This window comes from Chroicocephalus ridibundus, chromosome 5 (assembly GCF_963924245.1).
Source record: "Chroicocephalus ridibundus chromosome 5, bChrRid1.1, whole genome shotgun sequence".
Taxonomy (NCBI): Eukaryota; Metazoa; Chordata; class Aves; order Charadriiformes; family Laridae; genus Chroicocephalus; species Chroicocephalus ridibundus.
This window is the reverse complement of record NC_086288.1, coordinates 113,136-131,316: the sequence shown is the minus strand read 5'-3', so window position 1 is coordinate 131,316 and position 18,181 is coordinate 113,136. Positions and strand designations below refer to the sequence as shown.

At 48.3% G+C, this 18,181-nt stretch overlaps 1 protein-coding gene across 4 annotated transcripts in view; it reads left to right on the top strand.

Moving 5' to 3' along the window:
• The first annotated feature begins 451 nt into the window (after positions 1 to 451).
• Positions 452 to 18,181, top strand: part of LOC134515909 (A disintegrin and metalloproteinase with thrombospondin motifs 3-like) — a 122,546-nt gene continuing 104,816 nt past the window's right edge. For 3 of the 4 annotated variants that reach the window (XR_010071149.1, XM_063335516.1, XM_063335517.1), the window contains exons 1-2: positions 14,430 to 14,712; positions 15,272 to 15,299. Coding sequence is in view for 2 of the 4 variants with exons in the window: in XM_063335516.1 (XP_063191586.1) it covers positions 14,644 to 14,712; positions 15,272 to 15,299 (97 nt within the window). In the remaining 2 variants the exon portion in view is untranslated. Of the gene's footprint in view, positions 498 to 14,429; positions 14,713 to 15,271; positions 15,300 to 18,181 lie in introns of those variants that run through there. The other variant, XM_063335518.1, reaches the window with a different exon arrangement.

Below are 18,181 nucleotides of genomic sequence, written 5' to 3'. Positions count from 1 at the left end.
GGCAGGGAGCTGTGGCGGGGCCAGCTGGAGGCAAACGCAAGCACAGATGGATAACATCAGCGAAAGCCTGGCTGAAAAAATAGGCAAGGATGCTGGGCTGGGACAAGAGAAGGACTGGGAATGATATTACAGCACAAATAAAAATGAGAATAAAACATCACTGCGCTGTCAGCACTTCAATCAGGAGAGCGAAGTCAGAGCCCAGGGAAGTCAACAGCCTGCTGGTGCCTGCAGTGGGCTCTGGGCTGGGCCCACCGGCTGGGCTCGATTTTGCTTCCAGCGACTAGGTATAAAGGCAGCTCTTCTCCTTCAGCTATTTTAGAGGTTATTTGGGGCAAAAAGACAAATATTTTATTGGACAAACGTGATTGTCAGTCCAGAATGTTTCAGGATATTTTCAATGCTGGTTTATTCTTTTTTTTTTTCACTGTAGCTGGTATAAAGGATAGAGTTTCTGCACACAGTCACAGAGGGGCGTTTTATGGTTTGGCATCAAGGTAAGCGGTGAACATAACTTTGTTTCTTTGGGGTTTGGACTGGCAAGTGAGTAATTTGCAGTGGCTGAAGGGAGTAAGTGTGGGCAACGCAGGTGGGGACGCAACGTGTCAAAGCAAGCTGTGCTGTCAAACCCTCCTCAAAACATGGGACGGAACCGCCGGGCTCTCTTTGGAACCATTCAGGTGACTTTGCCTGCTGGGAGGTTTGAGCCGAGAGAGGAAAATCAATGGGATGCTTTTCCAGGAAGATTTAAGGTAGAATTTAATTTTACATGGAGCCTCTCCTACTTGAGGTATCCCAAAGTGTTTTATACAGCGATGTGTTAAATACGGAAAGGTGACTTGGTGGGCAAAACAGAGCAACCACTAAATCAGTTCACACATATAACCCTGGAGAGTAAATGAAGGGCTTGAGTAGTAGCAGGGCTGGGGTTCCTGACCTCTAGCAGCTCCTGCTGGGGTGGTTTTAAGGAGTCCCTGTTCAGTGCTTTCCACTCTGCCCCTTCTCAGGGGGTGACAGCTCACTCCTGGCAGAGACGACTGAGGAGGAGGTACCTTTGTTCACTGTGAGTGTGACGGAGCACTGAACAGGTTGCTCAGAGAGGTGGTAGAGTCCCCCACCTTAGAGATACCCAAAAGTCATCTGGGCACGGTCCTGGGCAACTGGCTCTAGGTGGCCTGGCTTGAGCCAGGGGGGTTGTACAAGGTGACCTCCAAGGTCCCTTCCAACCCAACCATTCTGCGATTCTTGTGACGGGCACGTTTTGTCAAACTTAGATACATCTGTTAAGAAGGAGACTGTAGCAGCTTTCCCGAGTTTGGTTGACATTAGGGTCCTTAAGCAGTAACTGGGTCTCCTGCTCATTGCTTTTACAAAGCTGATGTGCGTTCTTTTCTTACCATCTTAAGGATTGGTGCTTTCCCCAGCCCCAGGCAGGTACCATTGATGTTGTACAAACCTGCTGAAAGGGATCAGCCACGTGAGAGAAAAGAAATATCTGCCGTGAGAGGCATGTGAGGATTTTCTTCCCTCATTTCCTGACCCCTTAAACTACCAGTTTTGGCATTCTCAGTTGTGCAAAGAGCGAAGCCGACACTTGGGCGGGTATTTAATTACGTAGGAAAAGCAGAGAGAGTTTGGGGAAGGACACTCATGCAATCTATGCCCTTCTTTTTGCTAACACGGTAAAATTAACAACCCTCTTGAAATTTACCACTAGGATCCGAAAGGTGCAAGAGGCAATTGGTAATTCATAAAATATGCTCCTCATAGACTTTATTCCTGAAAGAAAACAAAGATAAACCTCATGGATGAAAATAAGGAAATGCAATAGGAGAGGGTTTTCTGAACTGGGCCAGGAGTGGGCTCGTGGCTTCACTTGCCCCAGGTCTTGCTACGACAGTTGAGGGACCTTGCGGATGTGTGGGAGAGAGAAGGAAGGGAAGGGTATATACACTTTCCTTCCAGGCTGGTGCAAAACCACTTCAGACTTCGAGCGGAGCCAAAGAAACGGCAGGTTCTGATTTGGGCAGCATTGAGGGGGGGCTACTGACCTGTGCCGGAGCTTGGTCACAGTGGTCGTTCTGCATTCAGGTGGGCAGCCGTGCGTGCATTTGTCTGCTGATTTTGTGCTCTTCGTGTAGACAGAACCCACAATTCCATTATCTGTTACTCATCCAGATCTCAAAACTCGTACTTGGGCAATCTTCTCAAGAGCCAGCGTCTCAGGTAACTATGGACGTGTTTCCTTCTTGTATTTTCAGTGATCACACAGCGTCTTGTGCAGGGGCGTACGCCAGATTCGCATGTGCCCCGTGTTTTTACACTAGCAGAAGTTGCATTTGTATATCAGATAGACATTCACGGATTCAATTCGATATACAGAGGTTGGCCGGGGAGTCTTCGTGTGTGATCGCAAGCCTCTCTGCGTGTAGGAAGAAGGTTTTTTGAACGCTTGTGTCTTCATATCTTCACGGGATCTGGTTTATGGAAAATGAAATGTTATCCTGCACCACTTGTTGGTAGTAGGTAGAACTACACAAAATGCTCACAATTAAACCACAGACCATATATACTTCGTTCAGATTTCATGATGGTCTCAACTGGGGGAAGCTTTTCTATGAATTCGGTCTAATGCTTGAAAACCTTTCAAATGACCTGAGCTGGTGGGTGGTTTTACTGTTTGAATCACATGAAATACATAGCTTTACATAGTTGTGAAGAAAAATAGATACAATCCTGCACTTTATTATTAAGGTGTCAGACTCAGTAAAACCTGAGGTTCCAATAAAGCTTGGTGGGTGCCCACTGGCGTGGATCACCACCAGAAGTCGGGTTTGCCTGACCTTGTGCAGGTTGAAGCGATCTGCGAGGCATCGGGGGCTGGTTATAGATCCGTTTCCCTGAACTGCTGTACAAAGAAATACCCCGTGCCTGAAATGCGTGCTCTGTGGTACAGAACTGGCTGCAAGGTGCTGCGAAGATTCCTGGGCTGGTTCTAAGCTGGGTAACTGGGATGCTGTGAGCAGAGGTTGGAGAAGCAAGCTAAAAATTGCTGACAATGACCAAAAAGTATGTTTCCAGTCCTATTTTAATATATTATGTGTGCGCTTTTTAGGCTTTCCACCTGTAGGGTTTAAATACTCGAGTTGTAACACGTGAGCCTGAAGTTCAGAAAGTCTTTTGATTTTTATTTGAGGGAGGTTGAAAATCTACGTGCTCGTGTTTCATCCAGGGCCATTAGAAACACCGTGAGGCTTGTCCATGGTGAGGGCGACGGAGCCGACTGTTTGACTGATGTATCTTTATTAGTGGTTTGTGTAAGTAGTAAGCGAAAGGGACCAGCCGATGTCCCAGTGCTGCTAGAATTAAGGAGCGTTTCCCACGTCTCGCTAAACAGCTGGGGCAACATTGAACCATGATTTCTTTTTTTTTTTTTTTTTTTTTTTTTTTTACATTTTTGTCCCAGTGACTGTGTATAGGTCTGTAATTCGTATCTGTTTTGTAAGCCTGCCCCAGGCCCCCATGTTTGTGAGTTGATTTGTATTTGAATGAATGGAAAGACAGCAAACCTATGAAGAGACCGTGATATCAAGTGTCTCTTCCAACAAAGCAGCAAGGGAGCAAATAGCAAATTAATAGACTAGAAAAGAGAGTCGTGTTTGACACTACATGGCACTGGAGAAGAATCATGAGATGAGAGCTTTCGTAAGGCATTTTAGATTGAATAGGGCTTGCCTCAGCCCATTTCTTCCTTTGAGATTTGACATAGATGTTTTTCTTTAAGATGCAATAAGAATCCAAGTTTAGAAATTCTACTTATAAGCAGACAGGTGGTTCAGAACAACAGTACATTTTGCAGGGAGCTCTGCTTTTCCCGGGAACCTGGGGCGAATCTCGCTTTCCTTTGGGCTTGGTATTTGCTTGGAACTCCTGGAGTGAAAAAACATCTGTTGGAGAGAGGTTTGAAAGCAGAAGGCCTACGATGAAGGAAGAAAAAGCCGCTTCCCCATCTCACTTGAGTGTTTCCTTGGTTTAAATGCCAGTAAGGACAGCAGAAGCCCTTTGCTTTTAATCTGTTCAGTCTTTAGTTATGATGCTGTATCGCTGCTTGGTCCTTGTTGGGTTGACTCTCTCCTCTAGCCATGTAAATTCATCAGAAACACGTTACTCTGGTAATTTCCCCTCTAAACAGTATACAAGTTATTGTGTCCTCTTGCAAAACCCTTCTGTTCCTTTTCCCAGAAGCAGCGAGCAACTGTGTTGAATGGATTTCTCTATAAGGTTATTTTCCAGGTCAGGAGGTTAGCTTACTTTTGTCTTTTTACTTGAACTGTTTCAGAAGAAATCCTGCCTATGTTATCCTGAATTGTAAAGGCCGGTAAGAATGAGAAGCCGAAGTCATCCATTAATCCAGGGGCAAAGTACTATTCCAGCAGCTGCAGTGAAAGCTCTCACACGCTGCCCTGGAAATAACCCCAGCCTTGACGTGGTTAAGACAACCCTAGGTAAGATCAGAAGCTCAGTTCTCATTTTCATTTAAGCTTGTGGTTTTTAAACGGTACTTGGAGTTGTCCCTTGTGGCTCCGTTCACCTCTTAAAGCAGAGGGATTGTCGTAGAGAGAGAGGGTGGAGAAGCAGAGTCCGGAGAGGCGGAGGTTTATCTGCTAAACGTCGCTACTCTCTCATCTCAACCTACAGTTGTTTTGGCGTAAATGTTTAATGACCGTGACCCCATGTGAGAGCAGCGAGTGCTATCAGGATTTTAGCTTAAGCCACTTTGCAGAGACAAAGCACCTGTTTTAATTCCTGCTGGAAATGGAAGTGATTTGGAAGCGTCCCAGCGAATTCAAGGCAAAGCGGTGACACTTGCCTGCCCCTGTGCTTTCCTGTGAGGCGCGTGAATCCCAACGCTCCGTGTCCGCAGCACAGGGGATCGGAGCTCACGGCGGGGATTTTCGGGAGGGTGTAAGAAAGCTGGGGTGTCTCTGTCCTGATGGCCCGAATGCTAACTGAGCGTGGCACTGAAACGAGTCTGAGGTCAAACCTCTTTCAGCTTGTTTGAAAATCCTGCCTGTGCCAGCCTTCCCTGCGCGCCGGGATCAGCCTGCAGGGCAGAATGCCCACCAGAGGGACTTCAGAGGGTTTGGGCGTAAAACTGTCTATTTAGATAAAATACAACTAGGGTTAGACTGTGGCTTCACCATCAGGTCCGAGTAAGCACCAGAGCAATGAGTAAGCTGGCAGGAAAGCAGGGGCGGTGCAAAAATCCGCAAATAGCCGTTTCTGTCCCTATTACAAGCCTGTCTGTGTTTGGGGTGTGAGGGGAAATCCCCAAACTCGCCCAACAGTATGGAGGTTTTTCTGGCTTAAGGCCTGATATTACGGCTAATAGACCGTTAAGGTTTCTGCGGAGGGTGGGTATGAACCATGTGTGAATATACCATACATGAATAACGATGATTCCAAAAGAAGGCGTTTCAAGAAGAGCTGTGCCCACCCCCAGCTGACAAGTAAAGCTTTCTGCTGTCTAACTTCATGAACTTAAGCAGTCTTATCCAAGTACCTGTAGTAACAACATCTAGGACGTCCCAGCAGTGTCACAAGCCTGCCTGTGAGGCTTTCTAAACAAAAATTAGCTATTTCTAATTTAGTCATGTATGTTCTGTAATAAAATAGAGGCTTCATAATGTCTTCTGCCAATTAAAAGAGTTAAGAAGGAAGTGATTACATAGGTGCGTATGTGCAATACATGCATATCCTAAATAACATCAGCATTTTGACTTTCTGGTTGCATCTACCGGTAAAGTTACTGAAGTTTCTTGTATGCCATCAGTATTTTCCTGAGTGATTACTTTTATCTGGTGTTTGTAATTCCTGCCCAGGTAAGCCTGCTGGGAGCAGCCACATGCGCTAGCAGCTCTGGAAACTTCCTTCTCATTTTGTTCCGATCCGGGTGGCATTCTCTTGCGTGAAACCTATGGAACGGGTCAGTATCCGTAAGATTTACTGAAAGCACTTCGTACTGTGGTTCTGGTATGTTTATTTGTGACAGGTAATTTTCCTACTTTCAACCAGAATTGGGGTTGTCTGGTCCTGCCATTGCATCCACTGCATCCACTGCAATGGCAGCGCGCAGGGATTGTTGTCGGATGGTCTAAATTCCTAATGAAGCCCAGGTTTCTCTTGGCTGGTTTTGTGTCTTCCAGATCAAGAATATAGCGGAAATGAGGCTACGTGTGCTCGAGGTTGAGCATCCGCTTAGTGCTTTGCTAGGTTCCAGCAGCAATGCCAAGTGCATTTAATGCCACGATAGCAGCCTAAACTGTTTGCCTCTTTTCTTTATGGGCGCTGCCAGAATAGAACACAAAACTGGTGTGTAGGGGGTGAGATACAGCCTGGGCTTCCACCCCGTGCCCTTTGGGCCAGCGGCAGTTTACAGGAACAGGGATGTCTCTTGGGTTCCAGTTGTGGTCATTACCAAAACGCTTACAAAAGGGACTACTGGGAACCATCCCTGAGTTGTTGTTTTTATTCTTGTGACATGGAATGACCTTTTGTAAGAGAATCAAGGCAATGGAAATAAGAAAAACTACTGGCATGATTGACTTGAAGTGTTTTGTGAGATAATCACATAACGCTGTAACCCTTTGGAGCAGGCAGCTTCAAACTGGAGCTGAATCGGCCGTTCTTATCACCTTGCTTAAGGAACAGCCTTTCAACAGGATATTATTGATTTTCACATTTTGTTTTTCATTTCTGTGGTGCAGCGTTTGTCTTCCCTGGTTTTAGGGAGTCAAGCCCAGGATAGGTGATCTCCATTATGTTGGAGAGGCAAGGGAATGCCTAATTACGCGACCTCCCTCCCTCCTTAGGGAAACTTTTTTTGCATGAATCAATGGCAGAAAAGGAATCAGAGCGCTGAAAAAGTATTTATACTCTCTCTAAAGTCATCCCCCTCTCCCAAAATTTCTATAAGATGTGAGTAAAACCAAAGCATTTGTTAACAGGTAACGAAGGGGGAGTGTCAAGCAGGCAAAGCCAACGGGAGGTGTACATGCACCAGGGCGGGGTGCTGGTCTGGCTCGTACTGTATGCTGTCTAATCTTGGGGCTTGGTGGGATTACTCCTGAATCGCACTGCTTCCTGGAGGGCACGGCCATTATGAGGAGGCTTTACGTTGTCTTTGCTGTCAATTTACAGCTTGTCTGGGCTGCCATGGGTTAAACTGGCATAGCGTGTGCTCTGCAGTAGGCTGATGCAAGGCAGATGTTACACTGATGGGCACAAATGATCAATAAAAAGCTGCGGAAAATGGGAAGCTGGCGGTGAGGGCTGTGGACATCATCGTCTGCAGTGGGAACAAGTCTTCTCCGGACTGGTAGTGGCTGGGGGACGGTCAGCCATGTGTTCAGCACGGTTCTTTCGGCTGACCACAAACTGCTTCAAGAAACAGGTGTTTGAAGAGTTTGTCTGTAAGTCTGACCAGAATGAAACTTTAAATTATGTGGTGTGTCTCTGTTCTGTGACAGGGTGGCCATTACACTAAAACCCCAACATTTCCCAGTGTCATTTTCCTCCAGCATGAGCTAAGATGGATGGCACTGCTTTACACAGAAGACTTCTTACCAGGGACATCAGACCTTCTGATACCTTCCTCTTCTCCATCCCCTCTCTCCTTATGACAGGTTGAACTTTACCTGCTTGTGTACCGAGAATTCATTCCCTGTTCTTTCTAGTAATTGTTCTATGTGCTACTTTTGTAAAATCGCCTTTGCTTAAGAATTCCAGTGTCCTAGCATATTCATGGGCGTCTTGTCGGGCAGCACGTGGCTACAGAAGTGATACAAGTTTGTGTGTAAGTGGTTATTTCAGGAGATTAGCAGTGCTGCAGCATTTGTCGTACTGCTGTTACTCATGCCCTTCGTTGCTTGTGAAGCCCTGGGAGTGAAATGTTACTGAAACACAGTTCCTCGGGCCGGCTTGGCTGCCCTACTAGAACGGTTTACTTGGAAAATTCCAGAAATTCAAACATGCTGTCACGCTTCAGCTTACAATAAATGCTAGGGAAAGAACAGCCACTCTGTGGTTGTAATAGTTACAGCATCTCTCCTGTGGCAGGGGCATTGGAACTAGATGATCTTTAAGGTCCCTTCCAACCCAAACCATTTGCATGACTGGGGGGAGATTTCCATGTCAGAGAGAGTACCGTCCGGTGTTTTCTGCGTTACTGAAGTCCTTGGATTGAGTGCTTCCAAGTGGAGGGCACTGCTCTGCCGCTCCATACAATATAAAGGGGAAACGGCACGTAAAAACATCCATGGCAAATACAATCCTGGTTGAAGATCTCTGAGTGCAGATTCCTAGAACCCAATAATTGCCCTTACCAGTGGAAAAATTATTGTGAGTGTGTGAGCATCCAGCAAGTGTTACCTATAGGTGTATGTCATCTGTCTGCCTATATAGAGAAGGAGGTTGCAGAAGTGTAAACTGGGAATTTCTACAACCGGAAAAACGCTAACAAAAATAAGGGTGGGTGTCACACAACAGTTCCCGTACCTGCTGCGTACAGGTATAGTTTAACTACATCTATCCTTCACGCAGAGACAATTCTCTAGAATTTGAAGGCAGAGCACGTGCACGCCTGGCGCAGGCCGTGCGGGATGAGAAAGGCGTTTTCCAGCTGTGTTTTCTTTGGAAGGTTTAAGGTAAGCACAAGCATTTAAATGGGCCTTGGATGCATAAGGGTCGCTGCCTCAGCGCTTCCAGGAACCTCTTGCAACACAAGAACCGCCAATTTCTCTATCAGTACCACAGGCTGTTAAAAGCTTGGTCTTTCACTGGATCTTATTTTTAGAATGGTTTATGGGTATTTGTTTATTCATTTCTTTTGCGGATTCGAGGTGGTTTTAATTGCATTTTGTTTGGCATGCATCATTTCAAAATTAACCACCTTAAAATAGGAACAATCTTATGGAATGTGTCTATTATGCGAAATTGTCCCAAGCACTGCCTCTTTCCATTACTTTCTATTTTTCATAACATATTTTACAGCTGTAATTTTCATGTCTCACATTTTTTCTCTCCAGTTTCCTATGTCCCGTGGTTAAATCTTGACCGTAAATCTTACGCCGCTTTGTTAAAAATAATAGGTCTACTATACTTCTTCATTTAACAATCTGCTAGATTAATAGTGTCTTTAAAACAATTAAATACGGTTGTGTGGTTTAATATTCCCAGTTTTAATGCACCAGGAAGGAGAAACTATAGCCGTTTTCATTTATAGAGTGCTGGCATTTCACGTGCCACCTGGCAATGCTTGTCTGACACCTTGGTACTGAAATCCCTTTCACACGCTGCCGTGGCAAACACGCGAGAAGGGTAATAGCAAAAAAAAAAAAAAAAAAAGCTTCTTGCGCAGTTTTGGAAATCGAACGACAGAAGCGGTTGGATGGCAAACAAGGCAAAAAAATTTTAAATGTGGAATCTCAGCAAAAAAGGCTTTGGAGTGCGCGGACAGAGTTGCCATATGGTGGGGCTGGAGAGGAGGCAGCTGTTGGGATTGTAAGGGCGATATTGGCTCGCCTGGGTGATGGTGGGACAGAGTCTGGAGCCACGTGGTACTGTCCTTACCCGCTGTGGTGACAAATTGCCTGGAGAGGAGAATGGACGCTGCAGCCGAGGACAGCTGTAGAACTTAATGCCGCAAGCATGCAGCAAGGGATGGGGTGCTGTTTAAGAGCATAAAATTTGGTTCTTGCGTATCCAGGCTGTTGGGGTTGGATATGTTTTTTTGCAGTAGTGTGACTCCAGCCCTTATGGAAAGGTCTTTGTGTGCGGCCCCTGTATTGTGTGCGCTCACAATGCCTGCCACAATGGGGCTCCAGGCCGTGAATGGGACCTCAGCCGCTGCCGAAATGCAAATAGTCATGAACTTTCAAAACGAGGGGCAGGCATTCTTTTCGGATGTATCCTGTGCGAAGAAACTGGTTCATATTGCCTTCGGTTTAACGATTGCATCGTAGGCCTCCTGCACCTCTAATTACTTGGAAAAAAAATAAAATATTTCTACTTCTCATTAAGGTTGTCGGGCTGGAACCCTGGCCAGGCGGTGTACACAGGAACTCCACTGGGTCTCCAGGCTCCTGCCCTCCGCCTGTGTTTAGGTGGAGAAAGGGGAACCTGAGGCCCCATCTATCAGTCGCTCAAGTTGACACCAAAGCCACGTGGACGCAGAGCTGGTATCTGGAAGCAAATAACAAACTGTGGTTTTAATGGTAAAGATTAAAAGAGAAAAATAAAAAGAAAAAAAAAATGAAAAAATTAAAAACAGAAGAAGAAAAGGGAAAAAAAAAACCCAACCAACCAAGCATTGTATAAGGGATGTTCTTCAGTTTGTGGAGGTGTCAAAGACAGTAAATCAGTCTGTAACTACCTCATCTGGAGCGTCTTGTACGTTTTTTGAACTAGCCCGCCTTGTGTTTTCTTAATGAAAGATGTCCCCCATGGCCCGCTGCTACTGCGGTTTCTAAGAAAATCGGCAACCATCTGCACGACGCTTGCAAAGGATTTTTGATTTTCTAAAATAGGTGTTCATGGTGGATATCTCTGCCAGCTTAAATACTGGCTTGTTTTACCCCTGGCTAATTTTGAGCTCTATGTCCGTTTTGGAAAGAACAGGAATTAGTGCTTTCCAAACCGGCCACTGTTAAGAAAGGTCATCAAATGCGGGCTGGCGAAGAACAGAGTAGATCAGAAACTCAGTAAATCGTAATGGTTCCTAAATAGCAGGAAATGTCACTGCAAAACTGAATATTAATTGGGTGTGCAGACACGATCACTGAAGACTGTGATTTATCTGGACTATGGACATGCAATTCCTAGATGTTATAGTTAAGTTTACTAGGGGCGTGCCTCAAAAAAAGGTTAACATTTGAAAGCTTGTATTAAGTAGCATTGCAAAAACTCCCGTTCAGTTAATTTCTCTTGGTTCCCCAGAGGGACTGTTCTTCTTTGAAGTTTCTCCGTTTGAATTCTTGTTCCAGTTACAACTTCACTTTGAAATGGTTTTGCGTTGCAGGCACTTCTGCTGTGAGGGAAGCGAGATTTCACAGAGATGGCGTTCCAGAGCCTTTATCATCAGGTTAAAAACTTAAACCATTGAGTTTTCACTCCCATAAGAATGATTCTTGCCCTGCAAATCCTGCCACAGTCTTCGCACTCCAGAATCTGGCCCCGTGCAGAACCTTTTAGACTTGAGTGCCTCTTGGCTTCGGGGCCAAACCTCGGGTTCATGAAGTACTTGTAGCTGTCAGTCTGGTGCATCGACAGAACCTGCAGAAAGCCCGGCTGATGTAGCGTTAGCAAGGATACTTTTAGAATCGCAAATACTTAGTAGATTTTTAATGGCTATGTATATGTGTACATGCATATGTAAATACATATATACGTGTGTATATATATCAGAATTGAAACACACACATGAAAATCTATGATTTTTTTGATAATAGTATGTCCAAACTTGGCTGTTAGGTATGAGAAATGTCTTTAATTGAACTTTTGTGTGCTGCCTCGATTTACCTTTGTTACAGATACGGTACTCGGTCTTGTTTCTTGTTAGAAATAGCTGACGAGGCATCTAATTTCATCACTTTCTTTTTGCTCTTTTACAATTCTGTCAAACTTTGGTTCTTTGCTCTTGACAAAACAGAGTATCTGCCCTGGCCTCCAGCTCTGTCTTTGTTGTATCTCTGTTTCTTTGACTTTTAGAAACTTTTTTAGCCAATTTGGAAAAGTTCCACAACCTGGATACAACACTCAACTTTATTGAGAAAATGTTTTTAAGATCACAGCAACAGCATTACAAAAAGCCAGAGGCTGGGTTCCCTGCGCCCGTGGTGTGATGGCTTTCTGCACTTAGAGATCCCTTCCGAGTCCTCTTCCGCATCGCCTGGGCGATGGGGAGTCCTCGGAACTGCCTTTTCCGCAGCGTTCCTGTGGGACGCGGAGGGGATTGCTGGAACCAGCTCCTCCTCTGTATTCCCCCTTGCGGGGAGCCTGAGCGTGTGAAATTGTGGAGTGCAATCAAAAAGAGCCTGGCTTGCAACTTAGCTAGACAAAATGGAAGAAAATGCGATCAAGTAATGAATTACACCTAGAATTAACCTGCGTGAAGCACCGGAGATGGTGCCGGTCCATCATTTCACTGCAGAAAACGGATGGTTTGCAAAGCACTCGGGTATGTTGTGTTACGGGAAAACCCACAAGGAAATCAACGTCGTTGTTTTCAGGGTTTGAATAACAAGCAGTAGATAAGGTCTGAGGTCACATAATGAGCATCTGTGAGGGAAATAAAACGTGGAGCAGCTGTACATTAAGTGAACGGTACACGTTTGTGCACTTTACGAGGGAAAATTCGCCCATGAGAAGTGGTGTATCCTAATGCTTAGGCTGGCATCCCGGTTTGGCACCTCGGAATTGACAGCTCTGACCCTGGGGCTTTGCAAACTTACTGTCCTTAACTTACCTTTTAACGTATGGTGATGTAGCCGGCAGTTTACAGCCCCTCAGCCTTCCTGATTCCAGTCTCTTTAAACAGCATCTCTCGTGCAGCGTGCAGCTGCCGCAGTCACAGCGCACGGGGTGTGACGGGCTGCCTCCGGTATTTTATGGACAGAAATGATCTTACCCTTGCAATAACAGACGCGTATCCAGGCATTCCCGCTTCTGCAGAAAAATTCCTTTTATTTTTTTGCTTTGTGAGAGAACTTAACGCAGTTTGGGACCTGCGTTCCCTGAAACAGCAGAGGCTGGTGGGGTTTAAATATTCAAGATATCTCCCAAAAATCAAGGCTGGAGGTGTCTTCCTCCTCTTAAATGTTGCAATGGGGCAACTCGGGTTTAGTAGAACCAGTATTTTGGTTTTCGTGCAGATGTGATGGTTTCTGGCAGGCAGTTGAGCTTAAAAGATTGTTATAGCGAGGCTTTCACACGTTTATTCTGAAAAACTTTGAGTAGCAACGAGCCACTTGTTTGTGGTAGATGGAGGCCGAGAGAAACGTGTTTTGGTTGGTTGTGACATAACAGAACAGTGTGATTTTAAATTGGGATCCAGATGTTCCCCGTAGTAATGGTCTCTTGTGACACTGGGGAATCCTGGCCCTGACCAAATTCACCCCTCTCTCTGAACACAGCTGAGGAGCGAGGAGGTAGGAGTGCTTTATCTCTGCCTCCTAAAAAGTATTTGGTATTTGTAAAGCGTTTTGTTTCCCCCTCGGGGATACCCTGGTGGTGTCTGTTACCAACTTTATATTGGGCGGCCTCAACTCAGTAAACGTCTCTGGGCAAAGAGAAGGGACCCAGAACATACAGAGTGTGGTTTTTAAGATTTTTGTCTGCAGAAGGCCCTATTTGAGGGGGTTTTGGTTCCTGTCCAGGCCAGGTGACACTGCCTGTTGTGAGCGGAGATTTGGGTGTGTGCTGGGGGGAAGAGCAGTCACTTTGTAACGGGCTCTGGTCCGGTTGGGTCTGGGTAGCTTTTGCTGCGCTGCCTGGGGATGATAAGGAACTTTGGAAATACGGAAACTTTGGGATGGTGTCACAGGCTGGGGGGCTCTTCTCGGAGTCACTGGCATGGTGTGAAGCTGGTGTCCCTGCCACAGCAGGGTGAGGGGGGGGATCCTGCCCCTCTGCTCCGCTCGGGGGAGACCCCCCCACAGTGCTGCCTCCAGCCCTGGAGTCCCCAACATCATAAGGACACGGAGCTGTTGGAGCGGGGCCGGAGGAGGCCCTGGAGGTGCTGGGAGGGCTGCAGCCCCTCTCGTATGGGGACAGGCTGAGAGTTGGGGGGGTTCAGCCTGGAGAAGAGAAGGCTCCGGGGAGACCTTCCAGCCCCTTCCAGTCCCTAAAGGGGCTCCAGGAAAGCTGGGGAGGGACTCTGGAGCAGGGAGGGGAGCCATGGGACGAGGGGGAATGGCTTTAAACTGAAAGAGGGGAGATTGAGATGAGATCTCAGGAAGAAATTTTTCACTCTGAGTGTGGTGAGCCCCTGGCCCAGGTTGCCCAGAGAAGCTGTGCCTGCCCCATCCCTGGGGGTTCAAGGCCAGGCTGGATGGGGCTTGGAGCAACCTGGGCTGGTGGGAGGTGTCCCTGCCCAAGGCAGGGGGCGGCACTGGGTGGGCTTTAAGGCCCCTTCCCACCCACACCATCCTCTTGACGAGCCGGGGCGCCCACATTACGTGTCGATGGCCCCGTTGCGCGACCCCCCCGCGTGTCCCTGAGGGGGTGCCGGTGCCCGTGTGCCCCCCAGACACGCCGGCGGCGGCCCGGCCCGTCCCTGACGTGGCCGTGCCGGGCCGTGCTGAGGGCGGGGCGGTGGCCGCCCCCGGGGCGCCTTTATCAGCGGCGCAGGTGGCGCTGCGCGGGGCGGGCAGCGCGCGGGCAGGGCGCAGGCAGCGCGCGGGCAGCAGCAGGAGGCGGCGCGGTGAGCGGCCGCCGCCCAGCCCCGCCCGCCCGGGGCGCCAGCGGGGAACGGCCCCGGGGGGAGCCGCCGCCGCTCCGCCGCCGCAGGAGGAGGAGGAGGAGGCAGGCGGGAGGAGCGGGGCCGCGGCCGGCAGCGTGCGGTGTGGCTGGGCGGCGGTCCCCGTGATGGTGCTCCTGCCCCTCTGGGTAGTGGCAGCCGCGCTCCTGGGGGTCCGTGCTGCGGCCGGCCAGCAGGTGAGTGGCGGCGGGACCCCCCCCCCGCGTCCCCTCCCGCCGCTCCTGTTCCGGGGAGCGCTCCCGGCCGCCCGCTTCTTCTCCCGAACGCGTTTCCCTCCCCCCCGCCGCGGTGCGGCCAGCACCGGCCTCCCGGCAGCGGAGCCGCGGCATCCCCGCCCCCGGGCGCCATGGCCCCGGCCGGTCCGGTGCCGCTGCCCCCGGGGAGCGGCGGGCGGCCCTCGGCGCAGGGGGGGGCCGGGGAGCTGTCACCGCGCTCCTCCTCACCGCCCCGGGGGCGCCAGGGCCTCCCTTCGGGCGCCGAACTAACTTTTTGGCTCCGTGTCGCGATATATGGAACGGGTCATTCAGAATCCGCGTTTCTTAGCGGCTCTATTTACGTTAAACTTACTGCGACTCTGCGTATTCAGTTCAGGAAAAAATGCCATCCCTGGAAACCAAAAGCGGAGATGTAAAAGACGGTGCAGTACCGACCGAGTAATTTTTCAGCTCTGCTGTCACATATCGCATAGTAATGACACTAACAACTTTGCGCTTGTGTTTCTTTTCTGTTCTGCAGGCTGGTAAAGAACAACGCGTCCAGATAGGTAAGTCTCTTTAACTGTTATTGCTGCTGTCGAAACAGAAATAAAAGAAATACGCTTAACAAAATAGTTTATTTTCTGTAAAGATGATCAGCATGCAGGCAAGCGTTCCCTTGTGTTGCCCCCACCCGGCTACCACCCAGCAGCGATTGTGGTTTGGGTGATGTGGCATGACTTGAATTCACATGCCCTCTCATTATGTGCTTTTGTGTCCTGACACCTCTGTGCTTCCCTCTTTAAATATAAAACAACAAAAAGTTAAAAACTGCAGCATGCTTAAAGTAACTCTCCCAATGTCCTAGCAAACCGGCTCCAGGTCAGATGCTTTGTCTTCATTTCTGAACCAAGGAGGAAATGCCTGCCCCACTTGGCCAGGGCGTTCGCGTCTTCATGCCATTTTCCTTCTGTATTGGAAGTGTTCAACCTTTTAGCTGGAAAAAATTTGTCTAATGCCGAGGCGTCTTCATATTCTGCCAATGGCACAGCGTGCTTGCTGCATGCCTAACGGCGGTTGCTCACTTTGAGTTATAAACCGATATTTTTAGGTAATGAACTGCTTGTCTGCTTGGTGTCTGGGAGGAATGAGGGCACTGCAGCGCAAGGTGCTTGGTCCTGCCCAGGGGTGTTTCGTATTGAGTCAGCATCTCTGACTCTTTTCAAGGATGGGAAGCTTCATATAATTAGGGCGTTGGTGAGAGGGACAGGCTCCTTGGCTTTCCGAGGTGGAAGACGAGCCTTTTAACAGCTTGCTGTTGGGCACAAGTGTATGCACACGAGCATGCTCTGGGGCTTTGCTGTGAGAGGAGCGATAGCGCTGGGAATGGACCCCACGCCCTTCTGTTCCCAGTTGCCGTTAGACCTCCAGTTCTGAGGGTTTTTGGTTCAGGTTTTGAGCTGAAGGTTTTGTTCAGAAAAGAATTTCAAGTACTTCTCTAAATTCTGGAGGTCTTGTCTCAATTTCAGTTCTGGCGCTGCGTTCTTCTGGGCTTAGGTCGATTTCCACTGCGATCAGTGAATAATGGGAATGGAGACCGTTAGGTACATTTAAACCTAACTGGCAAACAGACTTTTTTTCCAGTGGTATGCTGAGCCTGTGTTTTATTTCTAGTCGTTTCCATGAGAAATGGATCGTATTTGAATTTCAGAAACCATAAGCTATATAGGAATGCGTCTTTTAAATTATACAGTACATCAGACAAAATTCCTTATTCTGGAAAATAACTTTTTTTTTTTTCCCCCTTTCACTTTTTCCTTTCTTTCACGGCCCCAGCAGTGCTGTAGTCAGGAACGTTTGAGGAACCGCAGGAGAGGGGTGATACTGAGGGTGAATCCCACATGCCAGGTGGGTGTGGGACAGGCTCTGCCGGGCCCTGGTGGCACCAGGGGAGCTGTTGGGTCTGACGTGGTGTCACCCTCCTCTCCCTGGGCAGGGACAGATGAAGAGGACATCAACTGGTGGGTCTTGCAGATCCACGCGTCCGTGGTCCCACGTGTCCCGTTGCGCCACTGTATTTTCAAAGCACAGATAGCTCATTAACGCTTACGATCGTTGGGATTTGTCCTACGCTTGATTTTTTTTTTTTAAGGTAATATTTGATCCTGTAAATTCCGATTCCAAAAGCATGGCTTACTCAGTTTAGAGTTTCAATGATGACGGTAAAACCTGCGTTGGGATTGCCTCCAAATGGGCTGTCCTACTTTTTAAGTCCCTATGAAGTGTCACCGTGCATCGGTGTTGTGTGTTTTGATTTGGCCCAGGGCTGACTGCTGTCAGCAGCTACTCTTTTCTCATAGCCTGTAAAGTCACTTAGGACAAACGAAAGCACATAGGATTTTATTTTTTTTTAATATCAGTATTTTTTTTAGCATCGGTATCTTTTAATATAGAGATAGGGAGTTACTCAAGCTTAATTAACAGTACTAATGCATAATGTACTGTAAATGCCTGGGAGCTGTCAGGAGGAAATTGTGTTTTCACTCGTGAAATAGTAAGGCTTAAGGTGCTGGGGGTGGTGCTGCATCTTACCGTCTCCTGCCCCCGCCTCCCCCAAGGCAGAGCTGCATCACTGCTCAGTGCTCCTTCGGGAAGAGGACTCGGATGCCCGACCTGTGGAACGGCAGTGCCAGGCTGCCCGCAGCGTCAGATACCGTCACCCAGGTGGAAATACCACGAGGAACTCCTGGAGCTACCTGTATCCCTGGGACAAGTCGGCGGTGAAGTGGAGAGATGAGGACACTAGAGAAGGCTACCATGGGAGCCTCTCTGCTTGCCTTTAGCCATCCAGCGTCCAGCACTGGAGCGTATGGCATGGCCTCGTCCCTCTGCAGGTGCCAGCTGCTGGGGGAATTCCCAAGAAATGGACCCCCCTTTTCTGTCTTGTCTTTCTCTCTGGGTATTTCTGCCACCGAAAGGCAGCCAAATACAGAGTGAACCTTAGTTCTGGAGGGAGTCAGGTGGTGCGAAGAGAGGGGCCAAAAACTGCTTCTTCCTTTCTGGAAGCCACCAGCCAACGATGAAGGCAGAAAAGAGTGGGGATGGAAGACCTGCTGGGGTCCCCTTGTCACCGCACCACCTTTTCTTGTCATTAAGCAACACTTTGCTAAGTGACCGGAGCAGCTCTGCGCTCATCCCATTAGGGTTATCTGTGGGATGGAAGGGTAATCTCTCACAACGTGGGAACCCGTGACAGTCTTTTTATTGAAATGCTGCCCTCTTAATTCCTGCAGCAGCAGGTAATGATTTTTTTTTCCCCCCAGTATTTCTGCTGGGAAGCTGGACGTCTGCCATCCAGCAGCACATTCCCTGCAGAAGGTGCGGGCACAGCGATGCACCGGAGGTGGAACAGCAGGTCCAGCCCTTCTGCCGAGGTGGCTGAGCTTCCTGA